The 18,335-nt window shown below is 41.4% G+C and overlaps 1 protein-coding gene across 1 annotated transcript; it reads right to left on the reverse strand.

Annotated features, from left to right (window-relative positions):
- Nucleotides 1-13,492: 13,492 nt before the first annotated feature.
- On the reverse strand, nt 13,493-16,686 carry LOC141787928 (forkhead box protein B1-like). Its single transcript, XM_074666673.1, has one exon. The coding sequence runs from the start codon at nt 16,243-16,245 to the stop codon at nt 15,301-15,303; it is 945 nt and encodes a 314-aa protein (XP_074522774.1). The 5' UTR covers nt 16,246-16,686; the 3' UTR covers nt 13,493-15,300.
- Nucleotides 16,687-18,335: the final 1,649 nt, after the last annotated feature.

Raw genomic sequence — 18,335 nt, forward strand, 5'->3', positions numbered from 1 at the left:
CTTGCTCCAGAGCAGGTTAGAGATGTTTAAACAGGTCTTGTTTCTGTTCCATTATATAATTAAAGACCTTCAAACAAACCATTTAAACACAAACTGAGACAATTAAAAGAGTCTCACGAGTGTATTAAGAGGAATCAGTTGTGAATTAGCACTTCAGTGAAACACAAAGGCCTCTGTTTTCTCTCCTCCCTCTTTCCTTTCTCTCGCCGCTCTGCCTTTCACCCCTCAGGAGCAGAAACCACCAGAGGAGTCCTTTCACTTCTTCTTTTCTGCCTCCCCTCGTCGTGTCATTCAGGCTCAGCGGAGTGAAAGGACGCTGGATTGGGCCTAATCTTCTCCTTGTACGTGTGAATGAGAATGTGTGCGGCCTGGAATTGTCCTCTGCGCCTGATAAAAAGGCTGCAGGTGCAGGACAGTGGGTCGTAAAAAGAAGACAAAAAGAAAGTAAAGAAAGACGGAGAGGAAGGAGGACGAGACTTTGATGCTCATTCCTGGACACTGGTTTGTGGGGGCCAAATTTACAGCACCCCATCCCCACCCACAAACCCTGACAACCTCGACAAACCCCAAATCTGCCCGCCCTGAAAACCAGGTGTGGGTGGTTCATTATGCTGAAAATGTAATCATCTAACAGTGACATAATTAGTGAACACTGATAGAAACAATGGTCAGTCTTAGGCTGTATTCAGACCAGAAAAGTCCTTTGGTCCACTTGTTTGGTCCGGACGAAAAGCAGACTTTATTTTTTTCGTTTGGTGCGGTTCGTATTCAGATTGTACTTTTTGCAAGTGGACTATATTCTGTAAACACATCCCCGTGTGTGACGATCAGTGCTCTCATTGGACAGCACTGACAAAGGGCGGCACACAGAATACAGACCCGGAAATGGAGGTAAACATGTGTGTTTGTGCTCTTATTAGAGCTGCAAAATCATTTTCAGTTTCAAGAGCAGCTCCTTCAAAGCAGGCTTAACAACACCGTTTCAAATTTTGGAACAGCAAAGACGAATGCGCGCAGCAAGGAGACGCTATGCTCTGCGTGTCCTGACCAACAACATGCCAGCAACAGCGTGGCTAAACAGAAGATGGAGGATCAGGTATGAACCAAAGACGGTCAGGTTACGGTGGCTTTATAGGCCCAAAAGGCACATGTATCCTGTCGTTAGTTTGGATGGACCTTGGTTTGTATTTAGACCTGCACCGAAGAACCACGAACCGCACCAGAGTTCGTTTGGAAGCAGACCGAGACCACCTCAAAAAGTGGGTCTCGGTCCGGTTGAAGAACCACGAACCGCACCAGGGTTCGTGTGTGTCTATTCACACCTGCATGAAAGTCCGCACTAGCGTGGGAAACGAATCCTGGTCCGTTTAAAGTGGACCAAACAGTCCAGTTCTGAATACGCCCTAAAAGACAAGTTGCGACCCAAACCTGAAATAACAGTTTCATGAAAATAGGTATTCACAGAGCTTGGTTTTCTCCTGGTATCATATTGAAATTCAGGAATTCTTGCATCTGGATTCAAAATAAGTTTTCAGAAAAACTGTCCAAAAGTGAGTGCTACAAACCAAAGACAGCCTGGGGACACCTAATGTGAAAACTATAACAACAACAGACTACAGTCATGGATCAATTCTGTGTTGAAACAGTCTGTTTGGATTGGTGAAAGTCACTGATGGAGCTTTAAAAGCAGCATTTCCCTGAGCTTTCCTAACAGACAGCAGCTTGATGGAGTGAAAAAAGCAAGTAAACTAGACAGCTGCTGACTGATCACTCACCTGTGAGTAAACTTCGACTTATTGACCTGTGCTCCTCCGAGGTGTTACTAAAGAGAAACAAACATCAAAGCAGGCGTGAGCCGCCGCCGTAAGTCAAAGTCTCAGAAATCTCTGTCAATGGAGAGACTGACAGATGTGTCTCACCGTTGTCTGATTGGACCAGTGATGCTTTTTTTTAATCAGAGGTGTGTGAACTCGACACCTTAAGAGTTTTAAAACTCAGAGAAAATTAAACATTTTGTTACTGCCAGTGAGAGACGTTCAGAGCCAAGAGGTGATGGATGGTATGGGCTGAGTCATTTACCTTGAACCCTCAAGACATGTCCAACTCATGACATGCTTTATCAGATAAGTAGAAGGTATGCTAAACAAACAGGCTAAGCTGCAAAATTGAACAGCACTTAACCTGAAATAACAGATCTTAACTGTCCTGGGCTTTAAAGAGGGGGTACTGTGCTTTTTTTTTAGGTTTTTATTCTGTCCCTCTGGTGCCCCCTTAATATCTTTACATGATTGACAGCTCAAATAAATCTTAATTTTTCTCTTTGGTGTTCAAAAGAAAAATAAAACATTATTACAGCCTCCGTTTAGCTACTTTTCTTTAAGGCTGCCTGCTCCACAAACCCCCTTTACTTTCATTGGTCAAAGGCTGAGCTATGGGCAAACCTTTGTGTTTGAGGCCAACTCATTCAATGTGGCATGAGTCTGATATGTGATGACATCATTTTGTCTCTGTGAAGGTCTCGTGCTAACTTTTAGTTAAACAGTTTTTCCCCAATGGTCTGATATAAACCCTGAGCATCAAATCCGGGATGTGGTGACCATGATGCAAAGGAAAAAAAGACTTGATTAGTTTTATTTCTGTTATGTCTGTTTATTTTAATCACACAAGATTCGGATGAAATGAGATACAGTCACGCACAGAGGACTCTCCAGCCCTCCAGTCTCTGAGCTAAGCTAAGCTCAGCTACATGCTGTCTCTGGGTCTCTGCAGAGCCTCGTCTCTCAGCTCCCCTTCGGCGCTGTCAGGCAGATCACCAAGAACACAATCTGTCGCCGTGCAGACCGGCTGCCAGCGTCTGAATAAATCATCCGTCTCAGCTAGAGGTGAATCTGTTTGATTTTATGTGTGACCCAAATAACAAGGCTTCCCCCTGTGTGTGTGTGTGTGTGTGTGTGTGTGTGTGTGTGTGTGTGTGTGTGTGTGTGTGTGTGTGTGCCTGTGTGTGTGTGTGTAGAGATCAATTCAAACATGAAGGATGTTTAAGTTTCCTCTGCTGTTCAGGAGTTTATAAGCTTTGTAAGAAGACTTAAAGATGCTAATTTCCCCAAAATTCTCCAGCTCTCTAACTCCAGCTAGTATCGTATCCTATTTACTTTAGCTGGTAAACTGATCGATTTGTTTACTTGGCTTCATTAGCATTAGCATCTAACCTAAAGCCTGGTTTGTGTGCTGAATACTCCTCCCAAACACATGAGGGCACTGTGGTCTCTTCCAGTTCTGCAACATTTTCTGCTTTTTCACAGCAACTCAGAGCGTAGCATGTTAAAGATGCTATGAGGAGGATCTGTCATCTTGTGGCCTGGAGCCTCCGGACGTTGTTGTAAGTTACTTTTAGTGAGGTGTGTGTTTGTCTTGAAATTAAATAGAGATTGGATCGAAACAAATTTTCAATGTCCAAGAAAACTTTTTACTGGATACAACATGCTGAGGTAAGGGACTTATCAGTACAGTTACTTAGTGCTACGATTTGACACGTGTCATCAAGCCGGCTATATGTTAGCGACATCATCAGCTCGGTGCTCTGATGTGTCTCTAGGCTAACGTGACAACAAGTAAACACCATCAGTTTGTAAGTAGTTAAGTAGCTGTCTATATTCAGTGCAGCTGGCAGTCTGGTGCGCTAAGACATGTCTGTAATGTGTAACGTAAGTAAATCCTGGTTAGCTATGTCCTGCCAGTCATCCACCAAGCAGAGCTAATGTAACCTCACTCTTCATTTTATCGATAGACTCTCAAGTTTGAACAGACCTAGGCTAATTAGCCTTTAGCTCGGGCTGTATCACTCTCCCGTTTAGCTTTTTTCAGCACTTCTGTCAGTTTTCTGTCTGACAGTTAGGCTCCTGTGCCCACCATCACTACAAAATTAATAAGAGAAATCGTTTTTAGCAGAGAAAAACACAGATCTCTGTGTTTTATCTCTTCTCACTGCTAAACTTAGTCAGCCGGTGTGGTGTTTTCATAGAGACCTAGTCGTGCTGTAGATCAATACGGTCCTACTCGACCCAAACTGGACGCTAAAATGTAGCAATTTAAAATAGCATGTAACCAGTAATATTGGCATGATAATCTCATTTTAATGTGTGGATTACGATCCAGCATATATCTAGAAGGAAGACTTTTTAGAGATTACGTGTACATAGTTTCTGCAGCCAGCCTCTGGTGGACCTTTGAGGAACTGCAGTTTTTTTTCTTCCATAGGCTTCACATCGTTGGACTAGGGAATGCTGCTTGATCAGACTTAAACACGTTAGCCTCTACATCAGAAAATCTCAACACAGACCTTTAGACACATATATTAAGCAAAAATTATTATGAACATGGTTTCTACATTTTAGACTTATTTTGTGATAGTTTTTGTCCATCTTCTGTTCCTATTAAAACAAAAACATAAAGAGAAAATATTTTTAGAGGGTGAAACCAGCTGTAATTTGTGTCCAATCTTCACACAGCATCATATTTCCACCCTGTTGAGTGTGACTGTAACTTTTTATGTGGGAAATAACTTTTTCTTTCCTCGCTGGGACGTCCGGATCGACCCTCATTGTCTCACTGTGTGTTCAGAATGATGCTGATTAGCTGCGGTGGTCGCAGGCTGCTGGCACAGCGGCAGGTTCCTCCCCCACATGTCTGACAATTAGTCCTGGGAGGAGGGGGGGAGAGGCTGCTGAGCACAGCACTGCCTGAGAACAGGGGCGGGTGTGTGTGTGTGTGTGTGTGTGTGTGTGTGTGTGTGTGTGTGTGTGTGTAGGGTGGGGGGGCTTTTATTGCCAATGAATTAGTGTCGTTTTCTTTTCACACGCCCACTAACTAACCCCCCTTTCCCTCACCTCTCTGCTCTCTAAATGGTTTGTGGCAGGCAGCTCCGCCCTCCCATAATGCACCTGTGCATGATGAAGGGAGGGAGGGGAAGCTCCCTGCAGCCGTCAGGTGGGCTCAGCGCCGTAAACTAACCTGGTGACCTGCTGAACTCAGGGACCACTGTGAAAATAAAGTACTGAGTGTGGACAGAGATAAAGTGGAGACATTTCTCCCCCAAAATCTGAAATTAAAGGGAGTTAGGAAGGAAAGGAAAAAGCAAATTTAATGCAGAGTTATGTGTCACGTGTCATCCAGTAGACAGGGCTGAACTGCAGTCTGCAGCCATGTTAGGCTGATGTGCTTGTGTTTCTGTTTTTACTGAGGTTGGGCAAAGTTATTATAAAAATCTGTGCATACCTGGAAGCTTGTTTGTTGTCAAAGTGTGCAATATTCATCCACAGGGGGCGCCACAAATCCTCACAGGAGCTAATACATTGCTTAGATTGGATTTTTAGAAATTCAGCATCCTTGTTTGTGATACTAACAGGCTTTTATTTTTTATTTCAAGTGTCCGGCAACATGACTGAAAATCAACCTTGGACAATATAGAAATGTGTTGTGTAGAAACAGCTGCCATATGTCACTTTTTCTTTAAAAAAATAAAATAAACAGCTGATTCTGGTTCAAAAAAGGCCCCTTTCTTCATCACAAAAAGCCAAATCTCAGTTGTGATCCCTCCTGAAAGCTACCAGACATAATCTGAGCCTGTCAGAGATGAAAACTAGTAATCACGCCTTGTTTATGCATTCAGATCAGATGTATTTACAGTCCCTCCACTAACATTACCTCCCCAAAAATCAAGATTTATTAGTCTTCGGTACAAGAAAACTTTTGATCCTTTAAAGTTGACTTCATGTCCATTTCAGCTAACATTACTCTAGTTCCCATCATGCTGCGTGTTAAAATCTGCCCGCAGGTCCTGTGCAGCAGGCCGAGCTGCTCTTGTATTTGGAGAATGTGTTGGGTGATAACAGACTCTGTCAGCTTTAATGACCTCTGTGTACTTTTGCCTCCAGGTTTGTTTTTATCCTGAGTGTGACGACTTTAATTTACGACCCATTCAGGAATCTTATCTGCAGCGGCCGGCCATAAACTAACACCTAACAAGGGCGCTTCAAAGCCGCCGCGATGGGCTGAGGTGCCAAAAACCAGCCCAGTGCTTAAAGGGAAAAGATGAGCAGATGGATGAGGTGTCGTAGATTACTGTCGGGAGGAAAACACATTTACTGAGAGAAAAAGGATTGAAACGTTCCTCCAGATGGGGAAAAGGCCATGTCAGGCCTGAGGGGGTGTGGAGCAGTTTTAACAGGAAAACCAGCTTCCACGTCAGGACACAGAGAGGTCGATTAACACCTGAGGACGGACGGGGAGCAGGAGTGTTGGCTCAGCAGGTAGCTCAGAGATCAGGTAGAGATAAATCTAGAGACAGATCAAACTCTAACTCTGAGGAAAAGACTAAAGCAGACATGGCTCTCCTACCCTTGAAAAATATAAGATAAACACAATGAAGACTCAGTTTTTCCGCTGTCATCGTAAAGATGTGAGTCTCAATGGTTTACAGGCTGATTAAGGAGTTGATGGTGGAGTAGAAGTTATTAAATAGAGGAATAAAAAGTTGAAGCTCTCTTTAAAGCACTGACAAGAAATCTCAAATTATCCATTAACTGAACAAACTCAAAAAGTCACCTCACACCTTTCTTAAACCGTACAAATTACACTAAAGAGGGGATATGGAGATTTTTTGTTCTTTGTTTTGACCCTCTGGTGCCCCTGTAGTATCTTTACATGATTTACACCTTAGAAAAATCTCTATTTTTCTCCCTCTGGTGTTTTAGAAAACCCTTATTTCAGCCTCTGTCTGAAACACTGTTTTAGCTGCTGTCTCTTTAAGACTCCCTGCTCCACAAACCCCCTTCCTTCTGATTGGCCAGCACCCTGGAGGCCTGTCAGGGCAGAACTTTGTGTTTGAGGCCCAGTTAGGAGATCCTTATGCAATGACCTCATCATTTCAGCAAGTCTCGTGAAGCTCTTGAGGTGATCCGGTGCTATTTTTCCGGAACTCAGTGTTTTGATTAGTTTAAAGACAGATTCAAAGATTTCAACAACATATGAATACGTAGATGTTTAAAAACCTGCGCACATAGCTCATGCAAACTTTTGATACAAGCTCAGATTCTCCAAAAAAGTAAGAAGTCTTTCTCTCTCTTCATAATATGAGCATGTAGTGATGTTTGCAAATAATTTGTTCAAAACAAACAAATCATCTGGGTGAACAAACCAAACTGAATCACCTCCTAAAAAGAGTGGTTCATTTCTCAACTTCAGTTGCGGCCACTTCCTTCCCGTCTTGTACCTGTCTCTCAAGACTGTAAGAACCACCCAAGCCTGCCTGTGTTGGACAAGGGCATCCCTACATCTCCTGCTCATGTCTCCAAAATCAAGGAATGCAAAAAGGTGTCAGGAAACGTTTGTTTTTTTATAGCTGCTGTCAGTTTGCAAACGGCTTACATATACAACTGAATTTCACTCGGTAGACTGTTTTAATGCTTGCCTCAATTCAGTCAGTACAGTGTGTGTGTAACTGAGGCTGGTGACTTCCATTCTTGCATGTTCACATTCAGCCAGTCGTTCGATGAACATGGGGCTCTGACACCAATCACTGACTCACTGACTGAGAGGATTCCTCTCAGTTCACGAAACATACTGAACAGCAGCTCTGCCTCCAACACCAATCATTCACTGAGTGTCGTTTACTGAACGTACTGAACAGGCCTCTGCCTCTGAGTCTCTTTTCCAAGGCTCAGTGCTTGCCCCCCTCCTGTTTATCCTCTACATGTTACCCTTTGGTCAATTCGTATGCTGTCATGGACAATAATTCCACGGTTATGCAGACGACTCCAAATTCTATATTCCCATTAAACACCATCACTCCACCATCACAAGCTGCCTCATTGACATAAAAACCTGGATGAACAGGAACTCCCTCAAACTCAACTGTAATAAATCTAAACTCATTATCTTTGGCTCAAAATCCCACCTCCCCTCTGCTCAGGAGTTTTCTCTCATCATTGATGGTCACACAGTAAAGACTGGACTATTGTAATAGCATCCTTTCTGGCCTCCCCTTCTCCGACCTTCAAAAACTTCAGTATGTTCAAAACTCAGCTGCTTGATTACTTACTCACTTCTGCTCCCTCAAACACGTCACACCCATTGCCCAGCACCTTCACTGGCTCCCTGCGAACTCGGTGAGCAAATCTTTTGATTGAATCACTTTACTGAACTGATTCTAATGATTCAGTAAACTGAAAAGAACAGCTTTTCTCGTCACTATCATAATCAACGCGTATATTTTAACCCCGTTTACAACACCTCAAAGAACCACGATATGTCTTTTGTACTCTTAGATCACTTGTTGAAGTAACTTTAAACTGTTTTAAATGTTTCTGGTGTTTTTGCTGGGTTTTTAAAAAATCAGACACAAACAGAAAAGAGAAACCGTAGGAAGCGGGGCAGGAAAAGCCGCTGTTTAAAAGGATAAAGTTTTTCAAATAAATGCTTTTTGGGGAAAAACTGGAAGAAGTTTGAAATAAAAGAACAATTAATGAAGTGATATAAACATAAATCTGTTATTTTCTGTTTCTGTTGAAGCTAAAGCAAGTTGATCAAAATGTTTCTTGTTTTTTTGTTTCCAGTCGCCCTCCTGTCTCCTTCACCTCCTGCAGAGTGACGCTCCTCCACATCTCTAATTCACCAAAACATAAAAGTGTTCATCTTTCACAACATTTCATCATCTGATAAATTCATTCATCAATGCAAACAAGCTGTTTGGCAGTCAGGGGCGGGGCGCTGCATGCACCGGTGTGTCATCATCATCATCACTTTCCTCTTCTTCTTCTTCTCTGTGTGTTGCTCTCCTCCTCACTCTGATCTCTGCGCTCAGAATCTGTTTGTTAATTAGTGTTTCAGGAGAAGATTTCCAGACACCTTGCTGTCGCGCCTCGACCTGAAGTCTCTAATTAACGAACAAGAGCTGCAGTCAGTGATTAATTACAGCTCCAACGCTGCTCTCTGACGTCCAGCTGATATTTTGCCTTGAATATGTTCAGTCAGACCTGAGTCGTCTCCTGAGCTCTTCCTCTCCGCTGAAACTACAAAATGACATTTCTGTGTGTTGATGTTGCGCATGAATAAGCTTTATGTTTCCATGCAGACACTTAGTGTGACTGTGTAGCATTTAGAGGAGCAGTAACGTATGTTTCTTTAATGCCAAACGACAATGTGAAACATTTCTCTGTTAGCTATGCACTGGCAGCTGGATCAGCCTTGGCCACAAAAAGCCAGTTTTCCACATTTTCCTATCAGGAGTGTTTTCCTTGCAGTAGCCTTATCTTTGCAACAGCTACATTCAATACTCTGCACAGATATCTGCATGTAAACGCAGCTGTCAGTCCACTATTAGACATTGGTCCTCCACAAAAACTCCATTCTCACTTCTGTTTCTCATGCACACTCTACACTTTCAAACTGGACATGTGCACATTTAGTGAACTAACCAATAAACCAGCACCAGTCAGCACCAGATTTATTCATCGCTTAAACAATTAATGTCTGTTTTTATTTAATAGCAAGTCGGAGCTGCAATACAGTCACTCACCTCTAAGTGGGACTGCAGCTCCAGTTAATGGCTACTACCAGATGTAACCAGACACAGATGACACATGGGGTTCTATAACTCAAGACTAGGTTATGTTTTCTGCATGAATGTGATGCTCGGAAATGAGACATAAGAAATTTATACTTTTTAACACTCCGTGCGCTGTCCATTCCCAAACTGCAGGAGATGATGTACCGCAAAGGCACGTCTACCACAGTACCAAACTGGAGTAGAAGAAGTTGTTTACACTGTTAAGATTTATTTATTTATTCATTTTTTCAATTCCTCTTCTCTGCTGAGTTTTGCTGCAATTTTACACCATTAAGTGTTTATCGCATGGTTTTCACAGTAACATCTGTATGAGGACTCAAATATATGCCTTTATTATTTTATTTTATTTTATTTTATCTTATTCTATTTTATCTTATTTTATCTTATTTTATTTTATTTTATTTTATTTTATTAATTAATTAATGTATTTATTTATTTTGTTTTCATGCTGAAGTTAGAGGTACGCAATGAGGAAATTTTCCACTACTGCCCCCTACTGAAAGAACGTTAATACCCAGAAGCATTTGCACAGCAAAAACTGAAATCTACGTTTTTGTTGGTTTGTATGTCTTATCTTGAGGTATTAAAAGACAGAAATGAGGCCAGAGCTTTTTGCAATACAAAAAGTCTGAAAAAAACAAAAAACAAAAATCTTAATTCAAGAAATTAAATGAGTACATTTCTGTCAACTGATTGGCAGATTTTTGTTTCTAGCTATGATTCTTGGCTTTAAATATATTGGAATAAGACACATTTTGGGGGGGGGGGGGGGGGGGGGGGGATTTTTAGGTTAATGTGGCTCATTAAATCTGATTAGACATTTTTTTATTAGAAGTAAGAAATAAAACTGCTTGCTTACATATCAGTTTTTGTTGCCAAGTTTTTCTGTTTCTTTATTTTTAGCTCAACATTAGTATTTCATTCCTTAAAAGCACATTTTTTTCCTAAGAACTAAGACATTACTTCTGCTCTAATGGTCAACTTATTTTGTAACTTCCTGCCATTCGTCCATCTTCTTCCTCTTTCATTCACGAAATGAGTAGTAAATCTGTTTTTAAGTCTTCCCCAATAACTGACAGTGTTTAGATGTGTTGAAAGAGTTTTGCAAACTGTTAAAAGTCGAGGTGAGATAGATACCGTATTACCGTAATGTTTGGATTAAACTCAAAGGAATGATTGTAAATCAGTCAATAAATCAAAGGCAACAACTGTGTGGTCTCGCATTGTCAGGCCTCATCTAAACGGGGTACCTGGATCCCAACAGAGCATCAGGACCTTCATCATCATCAACTCTTCCTCCTTTCTCTCCCTCCTGACTCTGTGCAGAGAGGTCGGTGTGTTTTACAGCTCAACACTTGATTCCTCCTGCCTCAGTAAATATTTGCATGCAGGATTGTTCCTCGTGTTTTGTAAAGTCCTCGCTCTTCTTCTCTGAGCAGGAATGTCAATAACAGCAGGCGGGAGTTTTCCTCTTTAAATGTCATTTGTTTTACTTGTGTGGTCACAAAGCTCAGGAGGGAGGGAGGGGCCGGGCCAGGCAGGGATAGGAGGGGGGGATATCCAGAAAGTGACATTTTTACGGTAACAGTCTCCGTCTCTCAGCAACACACTCAAAGACCTCCACACACTGACGGCACACAATTGTGTTTGGCACCGGGGAAGTGTTAACTGGCTAATCCCTTACGGCCGCCCAGACGCTGCCTGCTGCTAATTCACCGCTCCTCCACAAACCGGCCACTGTTTACACACCAGACCTCCGTCACTGTGGAGGAATAAAAAAAAGCTCTTCACACAAGCTTTTCTCTCCGTGGAAGCGCTGTCTGTCGTCTTTCAGGGTTTAGAGAAACTGCAGTGGAGAGTTGATTAAAGCGAGCAGACACTCAGAGGGAAAACTGAAGCTATGAGACACACTTTGACCTCTGAGAGTCTGCAGCTCTGACAAACAGACAGACTGAGAGTTAAGGATTTAGAAGAAATTCCACTTCCATCAAATGAAATACAGTTTCAAACATTGCCTGAGACTGAACTGAAATCATTATACAGATGGCAAAAACATACTTCTGACTTTAATATGTCAGAAAACCTCATTTAGTTCTGATTTTTGTGTATTGTAGAGATGAAACATGGTCAAAAATGATCATTCTGAAAGCTTTTCCTGAAGTTATCTTCCAGTAGTTTTTGAATAAGTCTTATCTCTGCAAAGAAGTCATGACAGCTTGTTTTACTTCCACACACTGTGTGTTTGTATCCTTAACTTCCCCAAAGGTAGAAAAAGAGCAGCATGCATGCAGATAGTTTATACCAGATTTTTATCTGTCTGCAAATAACAATATGATTTGAAATAAATTGGCAGCTTTAAAAGGAGAGAAGTGGATGTGCAGGTTGAAATACTTCATAGTTTTTAATTTGGTGACTGTGAAGCTGTGTTTATATTCAATTAAGGAAAAAATTCTGGAAAAAACAGCCTTATAATTAACTTTAATGTGTGTTTGTGTAATACATTTTGTGACATGCAAATTTCCAGGTGATATGTGGTTCAAACAGAAACACAATTTAATTATTATCTGCCAAAAAATGTTGAATTAACATTATTTTTTAACCAGATTTGCTGTTTGGCTCGTGTTTAATGTCCGCAGATGTTAAAATTTGATTTCTGTATTTAACTCAGTTTGTTTTTACTCATGTAATATTTTACTTTTATAAAGTTGTGATTTTTTTTTGAATTTATATTTTAAAACAGGTTAGGCTTCTGTACAAACAAGTTTCTCTTTGCAATCAGTGGATCTGCCCCCTGCTGGACGTTTGGAATACTCAGAATCAGAAATCCTTTATTAATCCCAGAGGGGGAATTACATAATGCATTTAAAAACACTGTGCAGTGGTTTTACTTCTCAGACCTTGAAGTTGCTGTTTACTGTTTTAAAGAGGCACAGTTTACATGACAATACTTGTTTTTTGTTGCACAAGTCTGGCAAGGTGTCATGCTTCACTCTTGCATCTAACTCCATCCACTCTCCTCTCTCTCAATAAAGGCCTAAAGGTTTAAAATCAACACATTTCAAACACCTGGAGTTTCATTTTCAAATGAAAAGACAAATCTTTTTCTTAGGTTATAGTATAAACTCCACACTGTGAAGGCTCTCCATGAGAATGAGACATTTTGCACTGAAGTTTAATAAACGCTCAAATGAATCTGTGAAGTGCAAGCACGGGTAAAAGTACTCGGGTATTCATGATGCAGAAAACACATTTCTGCTGCTGTGGATTATTTTTTACACTACACTACAGCTTTAATGATATTAATGTCCAAAACGTACATTTTTTATTCAAAAATGACTATACTGTACCTTATTTGGAGGTAATTTACCTTTTTAAGTATATAACTCTCTAAAATGAAATAAATCTATCGGGTAGAAGCTGTGGAGTGAAGGTAGAGGTGCAAGACTGAGCAGCTCCAGCAGGAGAGATTCTGCATGTCCTCTCTATCTGCAGCAGCCTGACTTTTGCACCAAGTCTGCTTGATAATCTGGGTAAGGAAACAGGACATTAACTCATCAAACTTTGCTTCCATGCAATAAAACCTACAACATGTATGTTTATATAGTTTGACCAAACATTTGAAGTTGTTTTATGCATTGTTTGATACCTGCTGGTTGATTCTTTGCTGCTGCTGACTTACATTTCCCTACAGTCTGGTTAATAACTCCATCTAAATGAATAAGAGGTCTTTGACTTTGCAGATAAGAAGGTTAAGCACTGTTTTATCTCAGACTTAAAGGTGTCTCTCCTGGATTTTGTGAAAAAATAAAAAAATAGGTGAGGACACAGATTTATGAAGAGTTTTTTATTTTATTTGAAAATGTTCCAGTGAAAATCTGTATCGGCACAATATGAGCACTGACAATGAAGAAACATCTTAAACAAAGATTTTGTGTAACTGCAAAAACAATGTCTATTCACATCACCTGCGCTCAAGTCTGTGTAATATTTAAGAGTGTTGAGAATTCACAGCTGCCTTTTAATTCTGGTGTTTTAAGTGAGATAACTCTGCAGAAAGACAATAATTCAGTCTTAATTCCAGTTTAAGAGAATCTCTGAGTCGGCAGCAGGTGAAGGTTTGAGTTCTAGGATTTTTTAAGGATTTACACTCGAAGCCTGTATCTGCATGTGGAGAGGGGCGTTCAGTGCGGTGTGAAGATAAATTTAATCATCATGAAGAGGATAAATTTTGGAAGCAACATTAAAATTCATAGATCTGATTTTCTTTTTTTAAACCTTTTTTGGAGAAATTCAGATCATAAATTTAAAAAAAAATGAACCGTGTCTATATTTCCTCAGATAAAGATTTTTTTCTTTCTTTTAAATAATACCTGAAATATTCAAACACAGAGTTCAGTTTTATTTTAACAGAAGCCAAGTGTTAATTTCAAGCTCCTGAAATCTGGAGATTTTTACCCAAAAAACTCAGATTAAGGAGGAATTCAGGAAACTGTGTGAATGTGTGTGTGTTGCAGGCCTCTTCTCCCCTTCCATTCAGCTTTCTTTTTTCACAGACAGAGCGCAGGGAATGAGAAGTCCACCGTTCATATTCATGCTTTTTTTTCAAGCTTTCAGCCCCCGAAACAGTACAAACACTGAAACAGTTCACATGTTCAGACAGGAGGAGCATGCAGCGGTACAAATACACAGACAGCAGTTCTTTATACAGCTTTAAAATAAAAAAAAATAATAAAATAAAATAAAAAAAACTTCAAGTTAAACCAAAACACAGCTGTCAGAATAATAAAAAACATCTAGTTTCTTTTTTTAAAAAAGTGCATCAGAGATAGATCCTTGCATCCTCTTTTTAACAGAAGCTCTGACATAAATACATGATTCAAGTCTTATTTATCTCCTCTTCTCTGCGATTGTTTTCATGGATAAAAAAAGAAGAAGAAGAAGTTAAAACAGGGTGGAAAAAATGAGGAAGATTTTGTTTTTGCACTTTAAAGAAGATGAAATTTGGTGCTAAATAAAACCAAATATCTGACTTCAAAAGCTTAAAATATTTTTTTAAAAAATTCAGAACCAAATAATCCAAAGCTCTTCGTGAATGTCAAACAGATTGTTTGGTTCACTTAGGATGCCTGAATTTTGTTCTTGCAGGTGTGAAAAATGAACTTCCTCCTCTGGTTGAACTTTTGTTTTCAGAGCAGAAAAGAAGCAGCACAGAGAGGCCCGAGTGGAGGAATCTTTAAGAGCCATTAATCTGAGAGTTTTCTTTCACTTTGAGAAGAAAAGACTTCAAGCAACAAAAGAGCCTGATCATTTGTCACCACACGACCCCAAAACACACCGACTCTGGCTGCTCTGCAGGACTCAAAGCAGGCCGGAAGAGATCAGTTTGGGCTCTGATTGAAATCAAAATGTTTAATACAATTTATCAAGAAGCTTTGAGAGGTCAGAGGTCAACCTGGTGCTTCTTTAAATGAAGGGGAAAACATGCTCAGGATGATGGATCGTTTTTTTCTGGAAATAACTGAAAGAGAAACAAAATAAAACAAAAATACTGAAAAAGAATAATTCCTCACTCTCGTCCAGGAGATGAAACACTGCTTTGGAATTTCAAAAGTTATTTTCTTTTTGTTTCTTTTATGAAATGTTTTTTTAAAAAGTCAGAGCGGTTCAGAGTCCCGTCAGTGCACAGTCACCGCGGGCTGCAGCGCAGAGGCCGACGAGGAGAGCCCCTCTCCGGGCGCGGCCGGGCTGCTCTGCCCGGCTGCTGTCTGCGGGGATGTGGGGCTCAGAGACTGGGGAGAGTTCGCAAGGAAGGCCGGGATGTGTGTGGGCAGCCCCGGCAGGCCCGCCATGGAGGTGGGGGTTGGTTTGATGGGTACCGGGATGGCCGGCAGAGTCTGTCCGCTGTGACACAGGGACTTCAGGGGCATGCTGTAGGCTGAGTAGTCGCTGGTTGCCATAGAGAGGGGAGCCGCTGTGTCCATCATGCTGGAGCCGTACATGTGCGGCCAGGCCGGGGTCAGCTGGTTGTGGAGCGGGTACCCTGCGGTAGAGAAGGCCGCCAGCCCGCCGGGCATCTTGTACTCTCTGGCGATGATGTTCTCGATAGCGAAGGGGTGTTTGAAGCCAGACGGCTGCGACACTGAGCTCAGGTTGTATCCGCCTGTCATCGGTGGAAGGTGCGCGGCGGCGTGCAGCGCGCTCAGCCGCAGCTTGGCCTGCTGCTGCAGGTAGTGAGCGGCGTCCTGAGGCTTGCTGGGAGCCAGATGGTCCGTGGCCTGCATGCTGCCCACCTTAAAGCGCTTCCTGCGCCGCAGAAAACTCCCGTTCTCAAACATGTCGCCGCAGCTCGGGTGGAGAGCCCAAAAACTGCCCTTCCCGGGCTGATCCGGTCTGCGGGGGATCTTAATGAAACAGTCGTTAAAGGAGAGGTTGTGGCGCAGAGAGTTCTGCCACCGCTGCGTGTTCTCCCGGTAGTACGGGAACCGGTCCATGATGAACTTGTAAATCTCACTGAGGGGGAGCATCTTCTCCGGGCAGCTCTGGATGGCCATGGCCGTAAGGGAGATGTAGGAGTACGGAGGCTTCTGGTCACTGTACGTGTTCCTCCCGGGGCGAGGCATGGTGCTGCTGAACCGGGCAGAACCCGGGATGAGTTCAGTCTCAGTTCAACAGGAGCAGAAAAGACTCGATTCACTTTCTCCAAACTTTGCTCAAACAGCTCCAACTCTGTGAAGCAGCTTTACGCGCGGACACGGATTTGCCTGGTGTCAGCGCGCATGGTTCCGTCTGTCACGCTCACTCTGGAGCCAAAAGTCCGCAGACAAGTTGAGGAAAAGTTGCAGAAGCAGCGGCTTGTTCCTCTTCAGCTTCCCAGCCTGCCTGCTGCGGGTCCCCGGCAGGTGCAGCGCGGTGTCCGTCCTCCTCCTGCCCCGCTGCTGAGCTGCGCTAAGCGGCTGCTGCCTCCTCCATGTCCCTGTCCCGATCTGTCCCGTGTGCGGGCTGGACAGCGGTGACAGCAGCAGAAAAGACCCCCGGAGAGGAGCTTCATTAATGGGCCACTTCTTCACTATCACATGATCACAGCCAGGAGGAGAAGGAGGAGGGAGGGGGCTCAGGGGGGGAAACGGGGGGCACGATGTGGTTTCATTTACACGTATTTACATGGACGCACTGAGCCAACACGAGACATTTTCATCTGAAGCCTCAGCGGCGCAGAGAGCAGAGAGGAGCCGAGCATGAAGCCTGATTATTGGGGATGTTTGTGACGGAGCTGCGCGGCGCTCTGTGGAGGTATGTTTGGACACATTTTACGCACAGCGTGTTTGTGTGGGTATGAAGTGTGTGTGTTTGGGTTTGGGAGGGGGGGTGTTGGGTGCCCCCCAACAATTTGCATTGACAAATAGATCCGCTGAGAGCTGCTGTTTGAGCGCCTTTAATGGCAATTTGCTTTGTTTCTGTTTTATGTCGTTTTTTTTTTCTTGAGCAGCTGCGAGCTGAAGCTTCTGCGAACAAACCGACCGGCCATCCCTACCGAATAAACCAGTTTATATATGATAATCCTAATTTTCCGCACAATTTTTTTTATTCTTTATTGTCCGAGAAATTTACCGTGGAAGAGCTGAATATTCCGGAGCTTTATTACAAATAAGAATCACGACACAAACTTGAAGAAATCTGTTCATTTTTTTTTACCACATTATTCCTCCAAACGCTCAGCCTGTCAAATTTCTCATTCGTCATGTATATTTATAACACACTGAAAGGAGAAAAGTTAAAACATTCCAACATCAGAATTATTTTTTCTTCACTATCATTTGTTTAAAAATCACAAATGACCTTAGTTTTTTTTATTTCTTTTTTTTTTCTTTTTTTTTGCTTAGTGGTCAAAACTGTTTATCATAAATGTTAATAGACAGACTTCTAATGTTGATCCGGTGATTGATTGCATCCTGACACAAAATTTATTGATTGCTCATTTTTATTAATTTGAAGCTGAAATATATTTTTTGAAATCATCTTTTTTTTGTCAAAATTAATAGAAAACAAAAACCTTCATATTATTTCTGAACTTTGCACCTCTTTTAACGTCAAAACTGCGTTTTTTAGACATTAAAATCGTGTACGTTTATATTTATATCTGATATTATATTTTTATTATTGTTTTTGTTATTATTATTATTATTATTATTATTATTATTATTATTATTATTATTATTATCATAGTTAAAGACAGTTAAATGGGTAAATCATCATATTGTAGTTTTAATTTCAAAGGGTTATTACGTTCTTAGAAAAAAATAGTATAACTAGGCTAATTGTCAGACAGTGATTGATTTTACTTAATTTGGTCACATTAATGCTGATCAACATAAAAACGACCAGTTTACATGAAACAACTGAAACGCTCACTATTTCAATAGGTAACTAAATAAGAGACACTTCACTGTTGAACAGACTAATTTAAACGATTTACAAGACAATCGATAATCAATAAAAATGAACTGCTGAAAGGATAACTTAATTTAAAAATAATAATAATAATTAAATGAAACAGATTAGATAAGATAAACATTTATTTTCATGTTTTTGTTGAATTTATTTTATTTTGGTCAGTTTTATTAATCTTTAGTTTAATTTTCCCGCAGTGTTTCGAGTCCCTAAAGGCAGCACGTGAATCAGCTGAATGAATGAGTGGTGATGATGTTTCAGA

This window comes from Halichoeres trimaculatus, unplaced genomic scaffold (genome assembly GCF_033239565.1).
Source record: "Halichoeres trimaculatus isolate MK-OKI-2021-1 unplaced genomic scaffold, fHalTri1.1 fHalTri1_scaffold_3, whole genome shotgun sequence".
Classification (NCBI taxonomy): domain Eukaryota; kingdom Metazoa; phylum Chordata; class Actinopteri; order Labriformes; family Labridae; genus Halichoeres; species Halichoeres trimaculatus.

Excerpts from the sequence above, each read along its gene's own strand:
- LOC141787928 (XM_074666673.1), bottom strand. The coding sequence starts at position 16,245 with ATGCCTCGCCCCGGGAGGAACACGTACAGTGACCAGAAGCCTCCGTAC.